The sequence below is a fragment of the Bactrocera neohumeralis genome, chromosome 2, assembly GCF_024586455.1.
Source record: "Bactrocera neohumeralis isolate Rockhampton chromosome 2, APGP_CSIRO_Bneo_wtdbg2-racon-allhic-juicebox.fasta_v2, whole genome shotgun sequence".
Taxonomy (NCBI): Eukaryota; Metazoa; Arthropoda; class Insecta; order Diptera; family Tephritidae; genus Bactrocera; species Bactrocera neohumeralis.
In genome coordinates this window covers 68,600,283-68,626,454 of record NC_065919.1, presented here as the reverse complement: position 1 = coordinate 68,626,454, position 26,172 = coordinate 68,600,283, and the positions used below count along the sequence as shown (strand labels likewise).

Genomic DNA, 26,172 nt, shown 5'->3' with positions numbered 1-26,172 from the left:
ATGTTGACAGTCAGTACTTTGGTAGCTGATTGATTTCTAAGCGATTATTGATTTTGTTCTCAGAAATAAAATGAAATTTATGAGTTGGAATTTTTTCACCTGCCACTTACATGAAGCTCAGCTACTTTTTGTTGTTAAAATTAAGTTTTTTTTTTATTAAATAGTCTCTAGATATAAATAAATCTAGAAGTTTAACAAAACGTCCCACTTATGCTTGTAAAGTTGCGATTTAGCCTTATACATATTTTTTATTCACAAACTTACTTTTATATATATAACATATATTCATAAATATTTTTCTTAAGAATATGAGAACTATATTGTTAGAGTTTATGTTAAGATAATTGTTTGAATAATATCAGTTGCAATCTTGAAAACTAAATTTTTACACGACTAAAGTTTTACTGAGCGGGTTACATATGTGGTAATTGCATTGCAATTATGGGACTTAAATTGTAAAAATTATATGAAATATTTATCTTTATACATCGCAATGAAGTACGAAGCCAGCAGGTCTCCTGGGTAGTCGAAAAAGTCTTTTCGTATCACATTGTGTTATACCATACAGTGCTGGAAAGGTGAGATTTTAAGCTTCATTTTAAACAAAAAAAAATTAAATTCGGGGAAGTTAAAAAAAAAGTTAGATCTGTACAAAAATAAGTGAAAATAATGAAGAAATTCGAATTCGAAATTTTTTTGTAAAGAAGGGAAGAATGTCACACAAGCCCACAATGAAATTTGTGAAGTTTACGGAGACGATGCTGTATCAGTTCGTGTATCACAACAATGGTTCGCTCGCTTCCGTTCTGGAAATTTTAAAATTTCGATTTACACTGATGAAAGTTTTACAGTGATGGAGTAATGTCTCTATGAAAAATGGCAAAAAGTGGTCGACCAAAATGGTACATATTTGTTTATTTATTTATTATGATACATAAATATAAAATAATAAGTTATAATTTGGTTATAAATACGAAAAGACTTTTTCGATTATAATTTGGTCATACAAGTGTTATGTAACGTATACGCCATGACAAATGAGCTTGTCTACAACAGCAAAGACAGTTTGCTTTATATTTATACATTTCTCAGCTTCTGCCCACGCTGCATATAAAAGGTGGTTCATTTTGAGGTTCCCTACTTTTTGAAAGTAAAAACACAGAAAATTCAAATTTAATGGGAAATGTTTACCACCATTGGAAAGAACATTTTTAGACATTTATTTTTGAAGATTATCCTTTTCAAATGTTGGCCGGGTTAATGCCTCAGATGGTCCATCCGTTGAGTTTAATTTGCCCATTCGAGCATTTCGACTAGTAACTGGCAAATGACCCCAGCGATGTTTTGCTCCAAGGCCTGAAACGAAGCGGAATTGTCCGCATAGACTTCAGACATTAAATATCCCCACAGGAAAAGTCTAACGGTGTGACATCACATGATCTTGGTGGTCAATCGACCGGTCCAAAACGTAAGATTGTCTGCTCACCGAAGTGAGCAATAAATCCATTGATTGATGTGATGTGTGAGAGCGTATTGTTGAAACCAAATGTCGCCGAGATCACGAGCTTAAATTTCAGATAACAAATATTCGGTTATCATGACACGATAATGGTCGTCATTGACTGTTATGTTCTCACCAGCATCATATTTGAAGAAATATGCACCGATGATTGCGCTGGCCCACAAATCACAGCAATCCGTTGTTTTTTTTGGATGAAATGGCAGCTCTTGATTCTCTTCAGGTTGCTCTTCGTCCTAAATGCGGCAATTTTGCTTGCTTACATATCCATTGAGCTAAAAATGGGCCTCTTCGCTGAACAAATTTTTCAATCTTGGAATTTTTCAGGAGCTCACAAAGCGGGTTCAGTTCTTGCACAAGTCTTTCCATACGTCAATCCGAGTCCAGGTCAAAATATGGGGGGAGGGGGGTGGTTTATTATAAAAACCAACGATATAACCTCCGAAAAAATTGTTCATATCGGACCAGTAGCATATATTTGGCATAGAAACTGAAAGGTCAAAATCAAGTCCTTGTGGACAAAACTTTTCATTTGATGAGATATCTTGTCGAAATTTTACGCAGCTTATTTTCAAAGGCAAAACTATAATTTTCTAAAAAATTGTTCTTATCGGAACTCTATAGCATATAGTATATCTACCATACAAATGGCCGATCAATATCAAGCCTTTGAATGAAAACTTTTTTGGTGTTGCGTTGTTTTCTGTTTCCTTATAGCGTTTGTGCAGCGACTCTCTTCTTGTTCATTAATTTTATTTTGTCAATAAAACCACACACAATTTAATATTATTTTATTTTATTTATTTATTAATTTTATCAAAAAAAGAGTACAAAATGTGAATTGCTTAAAGAATTGTTTATGACAGTTTTGAAATTTCACACCAATTTCAAATCTATTTTCACGCTTAGCACAAAGAGGCGTGGTTTAGGCAATAACTGTACTTTTACTGCGTTAACTAAAAATATTATATTAACTAAACTGGCGGCCCACCACCACCGCCATATGGTTATACATATGTATGTATGTATATATATTTCGATATTATAAACTAAGGCTAGAGACTACAAGAATAAATTATATAAGCAGAATTTCATTCCAAAAATTTGAAACAAAAGCAAAATCATTGTAATTAATTTAATAAATGAAACATAAATAATGCTTAAATTTTGTTATTGCCTGATGTGTGTTAGAAAAAAGGACAAGTGAAAAGTCGAGCTTAGTGGCATACAAATTACGCGTAACTTTCTCCTCCTCTTGCATAACTAAATTAAATTATATTGCATACAGTTATATTAACTGTGTAACTTAAGCGTTAATGCGTTATAAAAAATGTGCCTGCGTGTGGGTGTGTGTGTGGTATGTGGCGCAGCTGTGTTTATTTGTGACTGTTCTGATTGTGGCATGTGTTTATTTATGTATGTGTGTATGTTGCTTTGTGGCTGTTCGCTTACACTGCGTTTATGGGTGTTTCGTAAAACTAGTTTCTAGAACTATTGATTGGATTTAACTACTTTAAAATTCTCAATAAATGCAGCAACTCTACAAGCTAAATGGTTTTTCATGTCTTCAATTGCATTTACCGTTATCTTAGCTATATATGTATGCATAAAATCTACTTAAGTTTAAGTCTCGCTTGCGGCGCAAACACGCTGTAGCTTGCAAGCCCTTCTGGCATCGTATTAAATTTCCTTAATTGGCTGCACTTTGAATTTTGCAATTTCCATAAAGAAAATTAATACGAACTTTTAACTATCAGTCGTCCTTTTTTCTGTTTAAAAAACGCATTTTTCCTATGTGTATGCATGTGTGTGTGTATAAATATATGTTTTTTTGTAATGTCTTATTGCTTTCGATTTTCGCTTAAATATTCCATTGCAATTGAGTCTGTTTCATTGCACAACTTAAAACTAGGTTTTTAGACTATGTTTCTTCTTCTTCCTATATTTTCTTCGTTTCGTCGCCGTCTTCTTTTTTCATATATTTTTCATAGTTTTTCTTGCCTATTTTCGCAATAATAATAAACTATTCATTACTTCAATATTAGCCATGTGTATTGTTATAATATTGCCAATGAGATTTACTATCCGGCACCATGTGAGTTTCAACTGAACGCACCTCGAATATTAAATCGAATATTAAATCTGCTAAGCAACGCCTTTACTTCATTTTCGCTTGCTTCCCTTCCTTAATGGCGTTCATCGTTATAGTTTGCGTCATATTGCATCAATTAAGTGTTCTATCACACCCTCTAACTACTTGCGGCAAGAATTCGCGCACTTTTTTTTTCTTCCTCAGACTCTACCCCCAAACCAACCAACCAACCAACCAATACTTCGCCTCAAATACTCAATAAATCCTTATAAGGTGGTTTATCGTTTGTTCTCTTCGTATCTATTTTTCTTGTTTGTTGCCTTCTTTGTGTTTTTCTGTTCTCATTTCGCGTACTCGTCTAGAATTGGCGTCCATGTCGTCCTGCGAAACCGCTATCATAGAGTTTGCATAACGATTCCGATCGCGCATTCGGCACACTGGTCACCATTGTCGAGCCGCCATTGTGTGAACCATAGCTGGAGGCGCTGCTGAGTCCCTCGTTGCTGTAGTGTTGTTGCTTTCGGCGTCGTTGGTGCAGATAGGTCCAGATGGCAATGACCGCGAGTTGTGCCAGCAAGAAGACAGTGACGGCAACAATGAGACCTGTGTGGGGAAAAGCAGAGGATTAGATTTTTTTTAAATCAAATTTAGATATGTGTTGTAAAGTCGTCAAGGCTCTGTCCGCAGTGTTTTAAAGAGCAGGTGCGGGTACTTAAAAATGTGTTGCAGTTTCATTAGGGTCTTCTCAAATTTTAGATTTTTTCTTAGATTTAGTTCTACACAAATTTCGACCAAACTCATTTAACACACACTATAAACTCTCCAAACTTGTCTCTAACATTTGATGGTACCACGGTGCTTTTAATTGAAGTTCCGTTAGTTAACTACTAACTAAATGTTTAATTTAGTCATTTTTTTTTTTAAGAATCAACCGCGTAAAGTGTTTTATAGTATAACATTTTCCTATTAAAATTCTCTGGTTTCACGCGGTCATTTTGCACCTTTCTGAGTCATATTCATTAATCCTTTATAGCGACACAATCCTTTTATATTACATTCCTCTTGCTTAATCTTTTTCATTGTCCTGCCTTCCAGACGATCTCGATTGATCAATTATGTCGGCCAATGCTGTGACCTTAATAAAACCAGCCTATAAGTAGGCTTTATTTTTCTCATCTTTATGATTTAGTATAAATAATTAAGTATTGCCTACATTTAGGGTGCTGTTGCCTCTGCTTGAATAGGTAACCAACTGATGGAGTAATTTGAGTTAATTTGAGCATGAGTCAAATTAATTTTTGGTGAATTTTTAAGGTATTTTGGATTTTAGCTAATTTTAAGCAAAACCATCTACACCATACCTCTTTTCGTAGGTCCCTCTGAAGATAAAGGGAATCAAAAAATCTACAAAAAAAAAAAAATATTTTTGACTTGCAAGTGGATATACCACTGGAGCTCGTTAAATTAGCAGTTTTCCGCGGAAACATAAATACAGACCTTATACTAAACCTATATTATATACTCCGAAGAATATTCTTCCCGAAAGTTTTAACCCTTAAGCATTGTTCTAATGACAGTTTTTGCTCGAAAACTGATCTTTTCACCGTAAATTTTTGAGGATTGAAAACATTAAGAAATATTCTTGAAATCTTTCATTAAAATTCGTTAGAGACAATCATGCCCTGCTTATCATAATTATCTTTATTTTTCACTATCCTACAACCAAATCAAAGTGAGCGTTAGTGTCAGTTCTGTTGGCGCCAATGACAGCAACAACTTTGTCACCACATTGCTTATCATTCACCGTTTATGTAGCGGAATTTTTCCCACACGTATACCCTTTACCTACAACCACTTAAAGCGCGATAATCTGTGAAAATAGACACTTGAGCTGTCGCCCGTTATCACATTGGCGCTATCTGCTGCCAAACATGTTGGCTGTCCGCGCCAACAATCGCCAATTGAAGAGCTCACCATATAAGTTTACTGCTTGCAAACGTGTGTGTGTGTGCTGTTGTTGTGACGGCGACTGCTAGAGATATCACAAGCAATTACGTCAACGCTTAACGCCTGAAAGCGCAAAGCGCAACTCGCAGACTGGCCATGAATCGAGTGTGGACAGACGCAACAGTAATCTAACAATCGTCTACTACAACAGCTACGCTAACTACTGGCAACAAAGTAAGCTCCTGCTGCTGCTGCAATTGCTTTGTCTCGCTTGATCATGTCTGGCAATAGCTTATAAATGCCTCTTCATGCGCCATACCAGAGATTAGCACACCTTTTGGCGTTGGCTAATGTGCTGCCTATTGCAGTTCTTGTTGTTGTTGTTGCTGCTGTGGTGATCGTCTTGAATGTCTCGATTGCGTTCGCTGATCGTTGCGCCCTACCTCGATCATCGTCAGTTACGCTTGTCGTCTAAACGTTAGCACTAAGCGCTAGTGCCTTGTGGCAGCTCTATAGTTATGTCTCGCGTTTTGTCTAAGCTCTGCAGTTCGTCTGTCCGCCGTACTTACCAATCGCATTAACACAGTATCCTTGTCCTGCCTCGCCGCTAATGAAAATCGTCTCGTTGCTATCGTAAGCCGTCGACTTGGGCTGTTGTTGTTGCTGCTGCTTATCGAAGCCAAATTTGTCAGTGATCTGAATTGATTGTACCAAAAGCATGTCCTCCTGACTAGGTTTGCTGCTGGTCGTGGCCGCAGTCTCGCGTCTGGTGCGCAGGCGCAATTGTTGTTGTTGGCTGCGCAAGCGCTCTTGCTCCGCCAGCAGTTGTTGTTTGTGTTGTTCATGGCTACTCTGCACAGTACCGGCAAATGTTGCTGTGTGGAAGAGAAAGAAAGAAAAAGGGCGAAAATTAGTAAAACAAAAAAATACACGAAGCGAATATAATCACCCACTGTGGTGGATATCATTTTTTATTTGCTACCATTTTTTCGTCTCTTTTAACTTTTACTATTTGTTATTGTTATAACTGTTGCTGTTGCAACATTGCACTTGTTTGCAACGACAGGTGATAGGTTGCACACCGTTCGTTGTCGTCCGGAATGAAGCGATAAAACAGTAAAGTACCGCCATTAACTTGCACTCTACACCCATACAATCTAACAGAGATAATAGGCGTACAAATGTTGGACTTCCCGTCCCTTCGGACACATTATCTTGTGTTTATTGTTTTTTGCACATTTGCCCAGTGTTTTATTGCACTGTGGCAAAAGGTGAAATTAGCTAGTTGGCCGTGTTAAATTATTGTGGAGAAAGGCCTCATTCTCTAATCAGCATAATTCGCGTTGGTAAATGCGAGCAATGAATAAGTTGTTATTGCCTGTAACTGCCGTTAACCCGAAATGATTTCGTAATTTCGAAATTTTGTGCAAAGTTATTGTGTAATAATGCCTTCATACTGGCAAGGCTTGAACTTTGACGCCTGTAAATTCATTCCGATATTTTTTGTGAAGTTAGGTTAAAAAGCTTTTCTGGAGCTTTTGCTCTTTTGTTGTAATAATTCGTTCATATTGGAAATACTTGAACTTTGACGCCTGTAAATTCATTCTGATCTTTTTGTGAAGTTAGGTTAAAAAGCTTTTCTGGAGCTTTTGCTCTTTTGTTGTAATAATTCGTTCATATTGGAAAGACTTGAACTTTGACGCCTGTACATGCATTTTGATCTTTTTGTGAAGTTAGGTTACAAAGCTTTTCTGGCGCTTTTGCTCATTTGTTGTAATAATTCTTTCATATTGGAAATACTTGAATTTTGACGCCTGTGCATTCTTTCTGATCTTTTTGTGAAGTTAAGTTAAACAGCTTTTCTGGAGCTTTTGCTCTTTTGTTTGAGCGTTTGCGCATTTTTTCTACTTTACTTTAATTTTTTATAAAAATTTTCTCCCAAACATTTCAAAAAGTTAATATATATGTTTATGTGCAATATGATTAATAATATAAAGCTAAACTTGTTGAAAAAAAGCTCCGTTAAGCTTTACATTCTCTTTAAAATCATGCACATTTTTTTGCTAATTTATAAAAAGCCTATGATTATTAAAAACATTAATTTTTCTTTTGGTAGATTACGATTAAATGCTTTGCTGGAGCTTTTACCTATTTTCGCGCTTTACTTTATTACTTGCTAATTAAAATTTCTTTCAAATACTTTAAATTGTTGAATTTTATAAACTTATGAGCGACATAAAGTCTTAAGACTTGTTGAAAAAAGCTCTATGGAGCTTTTAATACTATTTTGAATTTTGCGAAATGATTTTGGGGTATTAAAAAACCGGCTTAAAAGCTTCGACAAACAATTTATCTTTATTGATATTTATCGTCAAAAGCTTTACTGGAGCTTTTGTTCAGTTTTGGTAATTTGTTATTCAAAACGTGGCTTCTAGATATTGGTATAGCAGAAACTGGCACGGCTCGACTTTCGGGCATGTAGGAAAGCTTAAAGCTTAAATTTTGTGACAAAACTAGGTTTCTTATATTGACGGCTGCTTTGGAGACTGCAAATCCGACAACCTAGCATTAAGCCTAATCTTACATAAATGTAAGGATCAAATTAACACCTCGAAGTAGCCTCCGACTCACCTGTTACATTCAAAGAACGTCTCCTGCGTCCATATGATATCAACGACTTGAATTCACCACCAATATCCTCTTGGTCACATTGCACTGGTTCGCATGTCGGCATACAAGGTGTGACGAGCGCACGGAATTGTACAACTTCCGAAGAGGGGAATTTGAAAGCATCAAAGTGTGAGAGCAGAATTTTACCAGATAACGAACTCTTATAGATCGGTCCCATAATGAAATGATCCGTAGGACAACCATTCGAATCGATGAGCGTAATTTCAGCATTATCAGTACCATCCATGGCGACCAGCTCGCGTACAAAGATCTCGTAGGGACTGTGTTCGTCGAGTATTTCGAATTTGAGCGCCAAGGGATCACCAACTTCAGCCGAACGCATAACATCGGAACCGTCACGTGACGTGATCTTCATTATCACATTCGGTGAATCGACTATAACCTCTTCACTTAGTGCCGGCTCAATATCACCCTTCACACCCAGATCCACTTCATTCGATACGGACTTGTTGGTCAAATCATATTGACAGGTAACAGCCAAACCCAAATCAGATGATGTTACAATCGTATCGTGATGTTGTATCACCACATCGTTCATATAACGTCCCGAACCGCTTTGACGTACATTACATTCCAGATCCTGATAGCCCATGCGCAGCTCAAAGTCCAGTGAGTTCTTTACATCAACGGCGCAAGATTTAGGCGATCCCTTAGCATATACTTTGCCGTCGAATAGTTTAGAGGTGCGTATGCGTGCAATCATATCGCCGGCGCCGCATTCGATGGTCACATTGTAGCAGGATGACAGTTCGTAGGTGGCAGCTTCAGGCACTTCTAGGTAGGGATCTTGCACGTCGGAGAGTGTAGCGCGGCTGTGATGCGAAAGACGGCAGACCATATCGCCGGTATCACCATAGTCGTAGGAGTGGCATCTAATGGTAGAAAATGATATGTGATTAGAAAAGTTGTTAATGGTTAATTTATGAGAGAATTCAATTATTCATTTGTCGTCATCTTCGATAAAATTTAGTCGTCTTAGAAATCTTTAAACCTCCTGAAGGCTAGAGAGAACCTCAAGAAGCTTTCTTTCGTCTCTTCATTTTTCACACCTGCCTTATTTTCTCCAAAACACTTAGGTTAGGTTAGATGGATGATCAAAGATCGTACGTGGACTACTATATAGTCCTTTGTGAGGCCATAGAAAAGAAGAACAAAACTGTTGTATTTTGTGTTAGCAAAACGCTTAGTCGCCAATACACATGTGCACAGGCGTTAAATTTCCATTCCCGGCAGCTCGGTGAGATGATGATGTCTCCCAAGTATTTAAGTCTTGACCTCCCAAACGCGGGACTGTCAAGAATGATGTTGAGTTGTTTCCACTTCATCTTCTTCCATACACCTTATGTAGATGGCGTTTGGTAGGATTTCCAGCCTTACTGCATGGACACCAATAGGGTAAAGATCGTTAAAAGCCTCTAAACTAAGGAAAGACTAGCCTTACTGTGGGCAAAGAGATCACTATATATCTTGTGATCGATCATGGGTCGAAAGGCTTTTGCGACAGCGCATATATCGATTGTGTCCCAACGCTGACTAAGCTTCCGCGAAGCCGAGCTATCTAGTAGTAGAGCACAAGAGAATACGGGAGTACCGACCCGCTCCCATTCTACCGATAGCGGTTCTAGGGTGCCTTTTTTTTGCAAGCTCGTTAGCTTTACGGTTTCCTGCGATTCCTGGCACCCATACCAGTCTTATTACGAAGACACTCTGACAGACAGACAGCCCTGAACGTACTTTTAATGAGTTCAAGGCTAGTATCGCGGCTCTGCTATCTGAGTCGATGGTCACACCTCTGAAGGAGGCTGCACTCCGGAGCTGTAAATCTATTGCCGCCCTAATGACTGCAACCTTGGCATGAAAGGTACTGCAATAGTCAGGAAGTCATAAACTAAAGTTGATAGAGAATTCCTGACAATATACCACGCCATCAGCCTTCCTTCCAAGCTTTGACCCATCAGTGTAAAAGCTCGCTGGCTTTGTTCTCCAACGGCTTCTTCCCACCCATAACTCCCTCGCCGTTATATGGTAGAGAAGGAGCAGCCAGAGTTCGGTTTGGCGACTCCATGATCCAAGTGATCCGCTATGAAATCAAACTGAATGAGGATTACCGAATGTTCAGACACGTTTTCTTTTAGAAATCCAGACTCACTGAGTCTGATGACCACTTTCGCAGCCATACACATTCCGGTAATGTCCGTAAGTGTCATGGTTGGAGTGGACTTTAGTGAACCTTTCATGCTGAGTGCCGCCCGTTTAACGCTCTTGAGCTTCTTTGAAAGAGTGGTCTTTTCTATAGCCCTTTAGCATATAAAGACTCCATAGAGCCAGAGGATCACTTTCGGTATTAATTCCAGCCAATTCCAGTTCGCTGATGGTATGCCTGAGATTTAAGTCAAGTGACTGAAAAGTTTCCCACATTCCTATTACAAGACACTCATAGATCGGAGACGCGTGGTAAAATACGCAGACATTTCATGTTAATACAAAAGCTAGTCAAGCCTAACTGTCCGCTGTCTCTTCCCACTTAGTCAGCCTTTGAATGACAGCAACATTTGCTCTCATTGATTTAATCTGCTGCCGGCATTGTGCTGCCAATAACCAGAAACAATTGATGGCAGGTATACATTTGAGCTAACAATATAACATGCGCTCCCCCGCTCTCTTCCTCTCTACCTATCCTTCTCTTTTTATGCTACACGGGCATTTAATCTAATCGCCAATCATGAGTTCTCATCGAAATCACATTTCTCTTTCTTGCTAGCAACAAAAAGCCTAGTGAGTTACGTTGCAAGTATATTTGCACCCACTGTGCCCACTAAGTAACCGTTAATAGCCAGCAACATACTTGTTGCATTAATTTGCACACAAACACAATGTCAAGGCAAAAAGTTCCCAGCCAGCGCCGAGTCAAACGGAATTCGTTGTTTTATATTACATGTAGCAGTGCGCCTGCGCAACAACATGCGCCATGCCAACTGATTAAGCAACACTTGTGGGCAACATGTTGCGCAAAAAAACCAATGGCAACAATAGGAGCAAAGCGAACAAGCACAACAAGCATTTGTGGCATGCCAAATGTCATGCTGCTGTTGCATCAAATGTTGACATGCTAATGCAACGGCGCGGCGCGGTGCGGCACGGCGTGTTGCAACGCTAGCCATTTGCGGTAGCGCAGCTGCGGCTTTGCGGCAAGAGATATGCACAGTTTTTGGCCATAATTTGTTGGCGCTGTGCGGCCGCCTACTGCATGTGACAAGTAGTCACAGCGCGTTGACCGCTTTCGGTGGCAGGCAACGGCATATTTGCGCTTCCTTGCTGCTTGTTGCCTGCGTCTATGTTTTTTCTATGAGTTGTTGTTGTTGTCTTTAGCGTGTTTCGCTGGTATTATAGCCATTGTCCTGCCACATTTACGCTGTCAGTCTGTCCGTTGCGGCTGTCGCACTTACCTGTACGGCGAGTTCAAGCATAAATCACGACACTCATCAATGCTGCCAACATCCTGATACACCGAATCCACCGTTTTCAATATGCGGCCGGACAAGCGTTTGAACTCGCACAATTTATTTGGCTCATCGGCGCAGTTATTCTCCAGATAATCGACAGCATCGTGCGGCTGGAATGCGCCACTGCCGGCCAACGTAATGCGATCCATTTCGGAGAGCTCACAAGTCTGGCTGCTGCGATAATAGTTGGCCGATCTGCAAAACAAAAACAAAAAGGAAAAAATCAGTATGAATACAAATCAAGTTGGTGCTTAGCTGACAGTGTTGCAAGGTAATTTAAAATGGGAAAAAGCGGAAATTGCCGAAGAAATGAGTTATGAAAAACCGCCTTGTTAAGCGAGTTAAGCAAACAAGCCGGTCTTCGCAAGCGTGTCTACTTTGCGCATGCTGTTTGCTCCATTTCAGTTAGTCACACCGCCACTAAACCACCGGCATAGCACGGCACAGCGCAGCACCATTTGCGCGCTCGGAAATTTATCGCACATTAATCTGCCATCGGTGACGTCGCCGTGCTGCTGCTGCTGCTGCAGCTTTCTTCGTTGCACGCTTTACGCGCGGCGATCTAATTCTGCTATTTATGGTATTAACACGGCCGGCAAACGCTTGCTGGCTGAGTGACTGACTGACAGACGGACAGACGGCGCGCTGTTTGAGTAGGCGAGCGCTTGTGCTTGAATGTGTGGCAAAAGGCTGTGTGCGGCAAGTCGTTGTGTGAATTTTATGCTCGCCTATTGTTGGCACTTTTTATGTGCCACGCTTTGAGTTTTGTGTTAAAAAGCGTAGTGTTTTTTGTTTACCGTTTGGGCGGACGTGGCATGCTTGCTGCGGCAGGTGCAATGCGATGTACGCCCCAATAAATGAGCGCAATAAATAAATGTTGCGAATAAGCGGCGATTAATTCGTCGTTAAGCAGTTAAGTGCAGAAGGTTAATATATTTAACGCTGCTTAAATTGTAACAGTTTTGTTGCGCTTGTGTTTAGCTGCTTGCCATAGCAGTGGCATATCGATTATTTATCGAAACAAACATTATTCGAAAGTTGGTGGCTTTCAGTAGTGCTTTGGTGAATTCGCTGTGTTAAGTTATACGCCGTTTTATTATGTTTCAGAATTTTTAGATTAAAATATTAAAAATAATCGATTATTATAAATGTATCGATTATTATAAAATTATCAGTTATAACAAAATTATTATATTAAAATATTGGAAAACAAATCGATTACTATAAAATTATCGATTATTATAATTTTATCGATTACTTGAAATTTTTATGGATTATTACAAAATTATCGAATTTTGAAATTTTAAATCGATATTTTAGAGATTACCTTCTCTTTCAAAATTAAAAGTGTTTCGCCAGTTTTTATTATGTTCATTTTTATAATTCCTTTAATAGTTATCGATTTTACTACATTAAGTTTTATATTAACAATTCTTTGCCTATATATTAGTTATCATTTAGGAGTTCAAGGCAGTTTTAGATTTGAAATTAGCATATTTTTAAAAATCAAGATATATCGCATCGCTTAAAAATCGATTTTACAAGTAATTTTCAAAATCTCTCTTTCAAAGATCTCAAATGTTTAAAAAGATATAGTTTTTTCTTTTTTCTGAAATATACATTCAATAAATTAAAACCGTCAGGATTAGGACCTTCAATTTGTGTAAAAACTCATATTTGGATATTTTCAAAAATTTTTTCATCTTAAAAAAAAAAAAAATTTCTTGACCCTTATACATACATACATGTAAAATATCGATTATTACAAAATTATCGATTGTTGAAATTTTCACTATCGATTATTACAAAATTATCGATTGTTGAAGTCGCCATATTTTTAGAGTTTACTCTGCTTCAAAATTATAAAGTTTTCTCCAGTTTTTATTCTGTTAGATTATATAATACTTTTCCTTCAATAGTTGTAGATTAATGATTAAAAGTCAGTAGTAGCGATTTTGTGATATATCGCATCGCTTAAAAATCGATTGGTTTTTTGTAATTTATCGGATTTTAGAAATCATCACATTGCAAAGATCTGTTCTGTTTAAAAAATTACAATTTTTCAATAGTTATCGATTAGAAATCAGATATTAGTTTAGATTCAATTCTGGTATTATGAACTCAGAAAGACCCTTCGCCTTACATGTATTTCTCATTTAATAATGTATTTACTGAAAAATTATCGATTTTATGATACTATCGAATTTTAAATAATACATTTTTTTGAAAATAATCGTTTTTTAATAATAAAGTTTTTGAAAATATGCGATATTTTAAAATAATCGATTTTTTAATAATCGATTTTTTAAATAATCGATTTTTTTATAAAATGTTAGCTACTCGAATTTTAAATATTTTCGCTAAAATGAAGTCTTGATTTTAATATCCAGAGATCAGCCTGAAACTTCAGTTACTACAGTTTCAAATATTAACACATCTTACGTAACGATTAATAAAACGACGTTAGATGTATTTTCAGTGGATAAGTTTTATTGTGATCCCTGTTTAAGCAAAGCTACTTTAAATTCTAAAATAAATGGCACACAACGGTTTTGTTATATTCCTTTCCTAAGTAAGTTTATATTTTAAGAAGAGAGTGTGTGATATACCCAAAATTATCGATATACTTATGCATTTACGTACGTCTACGCATACGTTTAAATATGGCCAACATGCCTACACCAAAAACAAAAGTCACAATAGTGAAAGGCAAACCAGCAACACCACCGCAATGCACACCAACTGAGCGAGCACCGGGTGTGAGTGTGATCTAATCAACAGATTGGCTGGCTAACAAACGAGCTAAGCCAACTAGATGCAAATACCAAAAGCTGCAGCAAAAAAAGTCGAAAAAACATGACATAACACTGCGGCTGGACCACACGCAATGTTACCTTGCCAACGGCCACTTCGGTGCCACCGGCCGCATTGTGAAGTGCCACCTCAGTAGCCGCAGCCAAGGCGCTGTAATGATACAGATTTAACGCTGCACGAAAAAGCAACAATTTTTAACAAGCTGCCATTGCGGCATGCAGCCTGTGGCATGCAGCAGCAGCTACTGGCAACATTTGGCACATCTAACAATCCCACTGTCGCGGCTAACCGACAAATGCCACAGTCTAACGTTCGCAATAAACATTTTTCATTCGCTCCATTTGTTGCTACCTAGTGTTGTTGTTGTTGTTGTTGTTGTGGTGGATTTTATTTCTTTTGAAGCGCAATTGATACGATTTTGCTAAAGTTAAATTTAATTGACATAAATAAATGTTATTGTCAGTTTGTCTATTTAAGGCGAACGAACGTACGCGAACGAACGCGCTCTGCGGCTTCGGTTTGTGGCACTTGCAGTTGCGAAGGTGAACGTCCTTGCCGCTTGCGCTGTTGTCGCATGTTTTGCATGTGTTTGTTTGCATCGCTGAATGTGTGTTTTGTGGTCAAATGTGTGGTTGCTGCGCGATTTCCTGGAAGCACTCAGTGGCGCTGATAAGCTTAGATGACCACAAGTCAACGGCTTCACGAACGTTCACTCGCACTGAGGTGTTTATACATACATACATATCTGTATTTGTTTGGGAGTGTGTTTGTGTGTGTAGATTTAAAAAATGTACTGCATTGCTTATTGTCTAACAGGTACCGAGGTTGTTGTGCGAAAGACCTCAGTCCAAAGATGGGCGATAGCATTCACTTTGAGGAGCGCATAAAATTCTATGAGTGTGTAGGCCGATTGCTTTTAATGGATCAACATGCGAGCATTTTGGGTTTCTGGAGTTAGTGTAACGAAGTCAAAAGTCATTGTTATGTGTTATTCTCGCAAGCTGAACTCAAAAAAATTAACAGTTTTTAGAACGATTTTTTTAACAAGTTTTTGTTATGAATTATTTTGTTAACTTTTTTTAATAACTATTTTTTTGTTATAAAAATATTTATTCTTTACTGTGCGCTTTCGCAAAATTATGGATTTCGATATGTCATAAATTTTCTATAGCTTTAAAATTTGTAAGCTATGTTGGTGGGCTTATTTATTTAATTAAAATTAAATATTTATCGATTTACGAGGGTAACATATTTTTATTCTTCCGGCTATGTTAATTTACGATGATTTAAAATTTTATCGAGTTATCGGTTTATCGATTTTTTTTCATTTTTTATTTTTATTAGATTTTTATCTATTTATCGGTTTTTCGATATATTTATTTTTATATTTAGGATGCTTTACAATTTTATCGGGTTATCAGTTTATCGATTTATAGAGTTCTTTCATATTTGAAGATTTTTTTAATATCGATTGGTTTTTTTTTAAATTTATCGGTTTTGCGATTTATTTATGTTTATTTTACAGTGCTGTAAAATTTTATCGAGTTATCGGTTTATCGATTTTTCGGACTATTTGTTTTTTCATTTTTAACGATTTGTTTTTAATCTTGATTGGATTTTAACTTATTTATAGGTTTTTAGATTTATTTATGTTAACCTTTCAACATAATTACTGAATTTTTAACCATGTAATAATGTTGGTGGTAAGTGTTCGATTTATGTAAAATTACTAAAAATATACAAGTGTGAAAAATTACTAAATTTGATATATCGTTTATCAATTCAATCGATTATCGATATAATCGTTTATCAACACACTCGTTTATCGATAGAACTGTTTATCGATATCTTGCACATGGTCTTTTAGTTTTTTATTTTTGATGTTTTTTTGATAATATATCGATAATTAATAACATTTTATTTAAATATATCGGTAATAGTTATCGAATTTGCGGCACAAATATGTATTGTGTATCGCATTTGTTTATTGTTCGGGTACATTCTAAATTTTTCAATAAAAATACCAATTTTTCAGCCATTCTTTATGTATGTAAAGTGCTGATATGATGTTTTTAGATATGAACAAGTAATAAAGTTATCGATTTTTGTAATTATTGGGTTTTATCTTAAGAGACTTACTTACTTAAACACAATTACTATTATTTAGAACGAAAATGGTTATACTTCAAATGAGCATTATTGTCTACAAAATTCTCGGTGTTAAAGAGTTTAGAGTAACACAATGTGAATGTACCCCTATCGTACTAATAGCTAATAGAATAGTTTGCTCTTGAGAGAGATATTATTCAAAGATATTATCTAAAGTTCCATGACTTGTAAAATCGTAATAACGAAAAAAATATTAATTTATCGATTTCAAGTTATCGAAAAAAATCGATATATCGACATTTTTTATTGCAACATATTAATTATTTCATGATCCTATGTAGTTATAGCAAATTAACGTCAAAGATGTAACAAACTTTATAAAAAAAAAAAAATTATCGATAAAATATAATCGAAAAAGTGAAAACTACGAATTTCGACTAAAATTCTTTTTGTATAAGGCATACATACATATGTATATAATAATTTATCTATATATATATGTAAATACTTACTCTTGAGACAGGTGTTGTTTACAATAGCTAAATTTCTATGAATTGCAAAATTGAAATAACGAGAAAATATTAATTAATCGATTTTCAGTTAGCGAAAAAATCGATAGTTTTTAAAGCAGCACATTAATTATTTCATGGTCGCATGTAGTTATAGCAAATTAGCGTTCAGACATGTAAACATTTTTAGAAAAAGAAAATTATCGATAACATATAGATAATCGAAAAATTGAAAACTACGAATTTTAATAATTTTTGTGCAAGACATGTCTATAGGCAAATAAACGATTAAGTAAAGAAATCGATAACCGTTTCGATAAATATGAGAAGAAAAATATATCGAATTGCAATATTTGAAATATTAAAGAAAAAAAACAAATTAAATTATATTTTTGTCTTCTTTGGTCGCTATCGGTGAATTTTTTCACAAAGTTTTTAGAAAAAAAAGATTTCCTTATACAATTATTATTCTGCCATTAGTAGTACCCTAAAAAAGGTACACATGCACGTTCAAAAACAGGAAACAGAATCGTACAACACAAACAGCTAAGAAAATCGCAAATTACAGTGTCAGCCACAATTTGTTGCGTGCGTACAACTTATTTTGTTACTGACCAACTGTTGACTGCCGGACCGTCAGACCGGCTGGCTTGTTGTGATTGAACCGAGCTATTGACTACCAGTTCACACGTAAACGTAAACAACAACAAATAACAGCAACAGAAACATTGTACGCGCAACTAATTTCGAGTTAATTATAAAGCAGTCTGCAAATACCGTTACTTTGTTGTTAGCTTGTCTAGTTGTATATGTTGTAGTGGAGCGTCGAAGCGTGCACGCAATGGACGAGACCGCTCAGTCAATCGTCCTGCCGACACGAATGAACGCAAACACCCGCCCATTTTATGTAATAAACAAAAACAATACAAAGCAACAACAAAAACAATGCACAAATTGTAACACAACCCACGATACAAATTGCCATTGATGACCGCTTGTGGTTCTGGTGGTTGTGGTGGTGGTGGCTGTTGCTGCTGTAGCAGCATGTGTACAACATTCGAATAACGGAAGCGCGCATAATCACTACGTGGCATGATTTAGGTGTGTGGCTGCGACTGCGGCTGCGCATGCGCAACAAATCAAATGAATGCGGCGCACGCAAACGCAATAACGCGAAAGAAATTTGAAAAATAGCAAAAAATAAAACAACAACAATAATCTTATTGCGCAATTTTGCCAATGCCAATGCAGCCAACAACATCATTAGCGCTGCCGCCACGCTTGCCACTACCACTTTGTTATGGTGGACGCGGCTGCGCAGCATTCGAATTCGTTGAGTGTGGCGCGCATGCGCACTGCATGCTAATCTCTACGGCGGCTCCTTGCACACAGGCGCCTTGAAAAAGTCGATCACTCAGCGATATTCAACAATGTTGTCAGCACAACGAGAGCCATCCATATGTATCTAACGTTCATCAATTGGTTCGAACGTGATTCGTAATCCTTGTGAAGAAATTGCGCACATTTTGTTGTTGTCGTTGCAACTCGTTCGCATGCAATTTAATTAGATTAGATGGGGTTTGAAAGAAGGCGTTGCTTTTTCTTAACGCAAAACATTTCCGCATCTTTAGTAGCTGGATTTTAACACGCAACTGTGGCGTACATACACACACATACACGCACACATACAAGCATTTTAAATTGAATTAAATTGCGAATGACTTGACTTTGTTGTTGGTGCTTGTTGCAGTTATAGTTGATCTCATATCATATTCGCCGATCGCTTTCAATTATGCAATCGTTATGCGTGACTGAGAAACGCAGCGGCTTTGGCATGCATAACTTTATAGCTTTAGCAAAGTCAGGGTTGCCTCAATTAAGCTGCTCCTTCCTGTTGGAACCAGTATTGAAATTGATTTTTTTTTTGGTCATTAACCAAGTATATAAAATATTTTGGAAGATTTTTACGCGTTGAATATTAATATTTCCTTTTACATTCCAAAATAGCACGCCAAAAACTATGCTTTAATATTTTTTAATATTAAAAAATTGTTATCAATAGTTTCCCTTTTGTTGTTGTAGTGGCATTAAACAAATTTTATTTCATAAGTTGCTCAGTTGACACTCCATAAATGCTAGTCTCTTCCCTTATTTCCCCCAAAATACCTCTCATCAAAAATTTGTTGCCTACCTTTTGGCGTGTTCACATAATTACTTGAACCAAAAAAATACATTTTAATATAATATATTATTTTGAACGAGATTATGATTTTATAGTAAAAGAAGGAATACATAATAAAGATATGATAACAACTTTTTCTATGCAGAAAACTTTATTTAAACACTTAAATTTTTTTAAAGCGATTTATTCAAAATATTTTAATTTAGAGAAAAATCCGCCGTAAATACTTTTTTAAATTAAATAAATTTCAAACCCATTTGTGGTATATTTTTAATTTGTTTTTTATTTTTTTTATTTTTTTTTTTTTTATTTTTTTTATTTTTTTTTATTTTTTTATTTTTTTTATTTTTTTTTATTTTTTTTTTTTTTTTTTTTTTTATTTTTTTTTTTTTTTTTTTTTTTTTTTTTTTTTTTTTTTTTTTTTATTTTTTTTTTTTTTTTTTTTTTTTTATTTTATTTTTTTTTTTATTATCAAGAAAATTTACTTTGTTCAGATCGCTATTGTTTTATTTTACCAAAGAACCATTTGGACTACTTTTGGTTTGTGCAAAATTGACGCATGACTGATAATTAGTCAATATGGCATTAATAGTTCGCCGCAATTACTTAATCACAGTCGAAATCTCAATTCTATTTGAGTCTGCAATTAGGCAAAGCACGAACCTATTATGTATTGTGTCGAAATATCTAGACAAAAATCGATAAATCAAACAAAAATCATGGAAATCACGCTGGCAAGTGACTGTTTGTCAATTATTCATGCTTGTAGAGAACTTATTAAGAGCGAGACAAGTTGAAACATTTTGTAGAGCAAAAAAATATAATTTTTATTATTATTAGAACATTTGTGAAAGCAGTTGTGTAATTAGCCGTGAAATATATTTCTAAGCAGCAGAAATGAAAAAAAATGTGTTTCTATAGTACCTATGTATGCATTTATATGAATATTCATACAAGTTTTTGTATGTATCTACATTATATTCTTCATCAAAATCGTTTAATGGTTATAAATAATTTTTTCCTTGTTTATCGTTCTTGATTAGTATTCATCATACTCGTAGATCACTGATTTATAGGCATGCCATTAATTAAGGTTCAGCTGATATGTTTGATAAATGATTTATTACTTAAAAAAACTAATTTGTAAAACGATTAGAGCATATTTATTTAAGTAATTTAGAATTTTGGTAAATAATTTATGAGATCTAACAATGTTTAGGTTAGTGAGCAAGACGGAAAATATATGTTTACACATTTAAACAAGTAATGACTTATGCAATCATTTTTAGTAGTAAAATTTATCGACAAAATTCGTCGATCAAAGTCGATTAAAAATAATCGATAAAATTATCGATGAAACTAATCGGAAATACATTAAAAAAATCACTTTACTGTGACTGCTAAATTTAAAATTACTAGCTAATTAAAAAATTAAGGGAATGATCACGACTACAAATTTTCTGGCATAATTTGTTCATTTAAAATTGCTAAAAGTTCAAAAAATAAATTCGGTGAATTATTTACTAAAATTGAAATTTATTTTTGGAATTTCAATGGAATTTGTCTACAAGTGGAAGCAAAAAATATGATAATTTCTGCATCTGTAACGAAAGTTTTGAAAAAGTCGATAAAAATATATCGAGTTCTAAAATATAAATCGATAATTTGCCGTAAAGAAGAAACAACATAAATCTCTTAATGAAATCCATAAAAAAACAGATCGAAAAACAAAATTTTTAAAGTTGGAATTTATCGATAATCAAATAATTGAAAAATATAAAAAAAATATTATTATACTAGTACATAAAGCGCTTAAACAAATCCATAAAAAAACAAATCGGAGAACAAAATTTTCAAAGTTGGAATTTATTGATAATAAAATAATCGAAAAGTATAAAAAAATTATTATTATACTAGTACATAAACCGCTTAAGCAAAACAATAAAAAAAACTAATCGAAACACAAAACTCTTAATATATCGATAATAAAATAATCGAAAAAAAATAAAAATTGAGTATTATGCTAATACATAAATCGTTTAAACACATCAGTAAAAAAAAAAAACAAATCGAAAAATAAAGTTTTAAAGTTGGCATTTATCGATAATCAAATAATCGAAAAATATAAAAAATGATTATTATCCTAGTACATAAATCGCTTAAACAAATCAATAAAAAAACAAATCGAAACACAAAATTCGTAATTTATCGATAATAAAATGATCGAAAAATAATAAAAAAAATAATTTAGTACCACATAATCACATAAATACCTTAAATAAATCAATGAAATACAAATCAAAGCACTAATTTTTAAAATCGGATATTATCGATAATAAATTAATCGAAAAAATTGAGTATTATATCAGTACCTATGCAACGTGAAATCAAGCTAGTTAATGGCTAGAAAGGTCTTAAAAACTAACACCTCTAAGACATCTTCTATGCTCACATCTCTAACAAAAAGCAGCATAGTGCCTATAACATGATCTTCTTGCTATTTTCGCGTGATTTATAGTTTAAAAGCTAAGTGAATAATTTTGCCACGCTTAGAATAATAAAATAATAAAACAACAGTAATAATTTGAAAAGCATGTGGCGCATGCGCACAATTCGCAACGCTCTGTTGTCTGTTTGTAAATCGCTCAGCTGGATAGCGCAACAAAGTACAGGCTACACTTGAGTATAATTGCGGTGCTGATGGCTGAGGTGTGAATTTGTAATGATTTATTTGCAATTCAGCAGACAGCTGGTAGGCGGCGTTTACCGCGAGCCAAGCGCATGCGCACAGAGCGTTAACCGTTCGCTGTTTGTTTAGCTGAGTTGGAACTTTTCTACACAATTTTTATTTATTTTTTGCAATCTTTTTCGTTACTTTATCACTTGATCTCCTCAGTTTCTTTTATAATTTTGCAGCACCCCCGCGCCGTGGCCACAGCGCCGGCGCAACGCGCTGCCGGACAAAGCAATTATCATTAGGTTCAATATTATTTCGCATTTACAAGCGTCTCGCTCGCAGCCAATTATATTTTGACACATGCTACGATATGTGGCAAGCATATTGCATGCAACACGCGCGCGCTTCATATGAAAAATTCCTAGCCGCCTCCGTTTAAGATGAATTGAATTTTTAAACAAGTACATATATGCGTGTATGTATGTTTGTATTTACTGCTTTTATAGATGAGTGTGTGTGTGTGTGTGTGTGCGCACTAGTTAAAACGGCATGCCCGGCAGGTCAGCGCGCTCAAAATGTCTCAGTTAATCATTATGCGCATATAAAATACTGGCGCAGCAATAACAACAACCTACAAGTGCAATGTTGCAATACTGCAACAACACCGTTGCATAAAGCAAACGTACAGCTTGCAACATGATATAAACGCGCATGCGCAGACATACAGACTTTCGCGCTGCCTTATAATTTATTGATTTTGTTTAATAACGAGCATTTGAGTGGCTATGTGTGTGTGTGTGTCTGCTCCAAATGCCGCGCGCCTGCGCTGCTCGCAAGCATTAAAAGCTTCCTTTTCTATTGCGTCTGCTTGCAGCCGATCGTGCAACAAGTGTTGTGATCAATTGCTTTACAACATCACAATTGCAGCTGCAACAGAAATAGCAATAGCAAAGCAACAACAACAACAGAGTCGCTTGATGGCAGCCATGAAATATTAGTTTGGCGCAAGAAGCCAACACTCAGTCGCTCGTTAGGCAAGCGCTGGCTGCATATGCGCGCATGCATGCGTTTGTGTGTGTGTGTGTCTGTCTATGAATGAGCTGGCATTGCCTTTCTACTCTAGTTGAATCTGTGCAACGCTGCGGCAGGTGTGTTCGCACTTTGCGCCTGCGCGCCACTGTCTTTTGCTTCCGCTTCCTTTTGCCCTGCGGTGTGGCACGCAATGTGCGGCAGGTGAGATTTATGTGTTGCAACACGTTTAGGACAAGTGTGCAAAAATAGCAAACATAATGGAAACTAAGCAAATCCAATGAAATAAGATATAAAATAATAATCAATCTTGCAATGCACAGAAGGTGCGGCGACAGCTGCCAGCCGCCACACGCTTGGTGGGTAGTAAATAGACAACTTGCTGTTGTTGTTGGGGGATTTCATGTTTGAAATGCCCGCTAAAAGGAGATCTCTTATTATATGAAAATGGAAAAGTGAGTGAAGTAACTTGTAAAAAAAGAGAAATACAGGGTGCTAAACTCATATTGTAAAACATAAAAGGAAGTAGTGGTAAGAAAGACCGTTATTCAAGGAAATTTTCTGTTGAAACACTTAGATATATGAATATAAATTTATAACCTGAACAGGGTATATTAAGTTTGCCGCGAAGGTGCAACATCCTGTAGGAAACGACGGTCCTTGTGGCTCTCTGTCTATATATACGCGACTTAGTACCTGAGGTTTTGTGATATCGACTTGAAATTTAGTATACGCCTTTTTCTTCACAAGAAGCTGCTCACATGTCGGAACGGCCGATACCAAATCACTATATGATATAGCTGTCATACAAACTGAATAATCGGATCCAAGTGCTTGTATGGAAAACTTTTTCATTTGACAAGATATCTTCACGAAATTTAGCATGGGTTATTGCCTGCAGCAAAGCTGCAATATCCAAACAAGTTTTTTATATCGGACTTATATAACATATAGCTGCCATACAAACTCAACGATCAAAATCAGTTCCTTGTATGGAAAACTTTTATTTGGAGATCTTCACGAAATTTGGTGCGGATTACTGTAGTTGAGGTTAAATATTCAAGCGGCTTCTTTGAAAAATGTCGTATTATGTTAAAAAAACTAACCCATAAAATGATGCATTACAATAATTTTGGTAATTTAGAATTTTTGTGAATAATCTATGAAATTAACCAGAGTCAACGTGAATGTCAGCACAGATGAACTTCTTTATTAAAACAAGCAAAGCTATTTAAAAACATTTTTTAATCAAAATACATCGATAAAAAACTATGAAAATTATCGATAAAAATCGAAAAATTTATCGATACACATATCGATGCAAAAAAGTCGACCAAAAAGGTTTAAATGTCGATTATTTGCAGAAATGTCTTTTTGAAAAAGCTAGAAAAAATATAATAACAACAAAAACGCGTCTTTTTTTATTATCAACTATACGGGCCCGATGCTTGTTGGGGATATACTCCATTTTTTTCTTTTACAGATGAACTTCGTTATTAACACAAGCAATGTTATTTAAAAACATTTTTTATCGAAAAAAATTATCGATAAAAATCGATGAAAATAATCGATGCAAAATAGTCGATCACATAGTTTTGAATTTTTTGAGGAATTTCTTTTTGAATCAACTAGAAAAAATACACGTTTTTGTGTTATCTACTATTGGGGCTCGATGCTTTTTAGAGATATTTTCCAACTTTTTCGAAAATATCATCAAATTTCAGATAAATATTCGCTGTACATAGTATACATTCCTCTAACAGCAAAAGAGATAGGAGAAAAATATTCAAAAAGATGATTAAATAGATACATCTCCTTCCACCCAAAAAAATATGCCAAAACCATGTTTTTAAAGGGAAAATCGCTTGAAATTATTCTGCTATCAACGTACTCCTTTCTTCCTAAGGCAACAATTTTTTCTCGTTTTTGTCGTTAATTTCGCAATTTATTTGGTCAAGAATGCACTTCCAATTTTATTTGCTGCTTTATTGCCAGATATGAGTTGCCAAATGCTCCCATGCTGTGCAATCAGCAATTTCGCCGTAATAAAGATGCTTCTATGTCTTTATCAAAACGCTGCATACATACAAACATATCACTTCATGCAAACATACAAGCATCGTTGCCAAAAAGTACTTTCTGTGCGCCCTTTTATTCTTCTCAGCAATTATGTTGTTGCGCTTACTTCTTTCCTTTATGCGCATTCATACATATGCATGTTTGTATGTATTTGCTGTTGTTGCCACAACCTCTAATACGTATATAAACCGCGCATTGCTGCCTTAATGACATAAATTAAGCAGCAGAGCCCTTTAATGGCTGCACATTTGTGTGAAACAAGTTTGGATTTTCGGTAATTTTTGGCGTAATTTGCTTTCTGGATTTTCGCAGAATTCGGCGGTTCTTTTTGGGCGTGTTTAATTGGCTGCGAAGAATGCTTTTTAATGATTTCTTTCGTGTTTTTTGTTATTAAAATTCCTTTGCCTTGTTATGCTGCATCAAAAAAACTACTGAACATTTTTGTTTGGAAGTGGTTTGGTTCAAAATTATTTGATAAGTTGGTTTATGAGTTTGGAATATGAGTAGATTAAAATTTTTTTAATTTTTGAAAAATGCTTAGCCAAGCCTGGAAAAAATTCTTTAGCCAAATTTGATGCCAAATTTTTATTTGAAATTTTTTTCTGATTGTTTTTTTTTGTTAATATTTGATATAAATTAATTAGTGTCTTTGAAGTCCACATTGTCATATACATATGCATGTGTATACATAAGTTATTTACTTTTGAAAATGTTACATTTTATTAAAATAAAAAAAAAAATAATTTTTTTTTTTCAAACTCAAAATTATTTCATTCAAGTTATCGATAATAATCGATAAAAATAACGACGAGAATTAATCGATTGCTTTAAGACAATAAACATAAATTAATTCTTAAAAATGTCTTTTAAGTCCACAGCGTAATGAATACATATATCTAACTTTTTTATATGATAAAGATATTTAGAAATTATTTATTTTTAAAATTATGGCAATTTATTTTTTTACATATCTTTTCAAAATCAAAATTTATTTATTAAATATGTACACTGTATTCAATTA

At 35.2% G+C, this 26,172-nt stretch overlaps 2 protein-coding genes across 5 annotated transcripts in view; one reads left to right on the top strand and one right to left on the bottom strand.

Moving 5' to 3' along the window:
• LOC126752169 (autophagy-related protein 16-1) overlaps positions 1-26,172 on the top strand; it is a 246,266-nt gene that overhangs the window by 21,203 nt on the left and 198,891 nt on the right. The gene's annotated exons all lie outside the window — the stretch shown is intronic.
• Positions 3,575-26,172, bottom strand: part of LOC126752152 (uncharacterized) — a 59,673-nt gene continuing 37,075 nt past the window's right edge. The window contains exons 4-7 of the mRNA XM_050462756.1: positions 11,696-11,947; positions 8,190-9,121; positions 6,128-6,433; positions 3,575-4,214 (exon numbers count right to left, since the gene is read on the bottom strand). Coding sequence (XP_050318713.1) covers positions 3,970-4,214; positions 6,128-6,433; positions 8,190-9,121; positions 11,696-11,947 — 1,735 coding nt within the window. The 3' untranslated portion in view covers positions 3,575-3,969. The remainder of the gene's footprint in view (positions 4,215-6,127; positions 6,434-8,189; positions 9,122-11,695; positions 11,948-26,172) is intronic.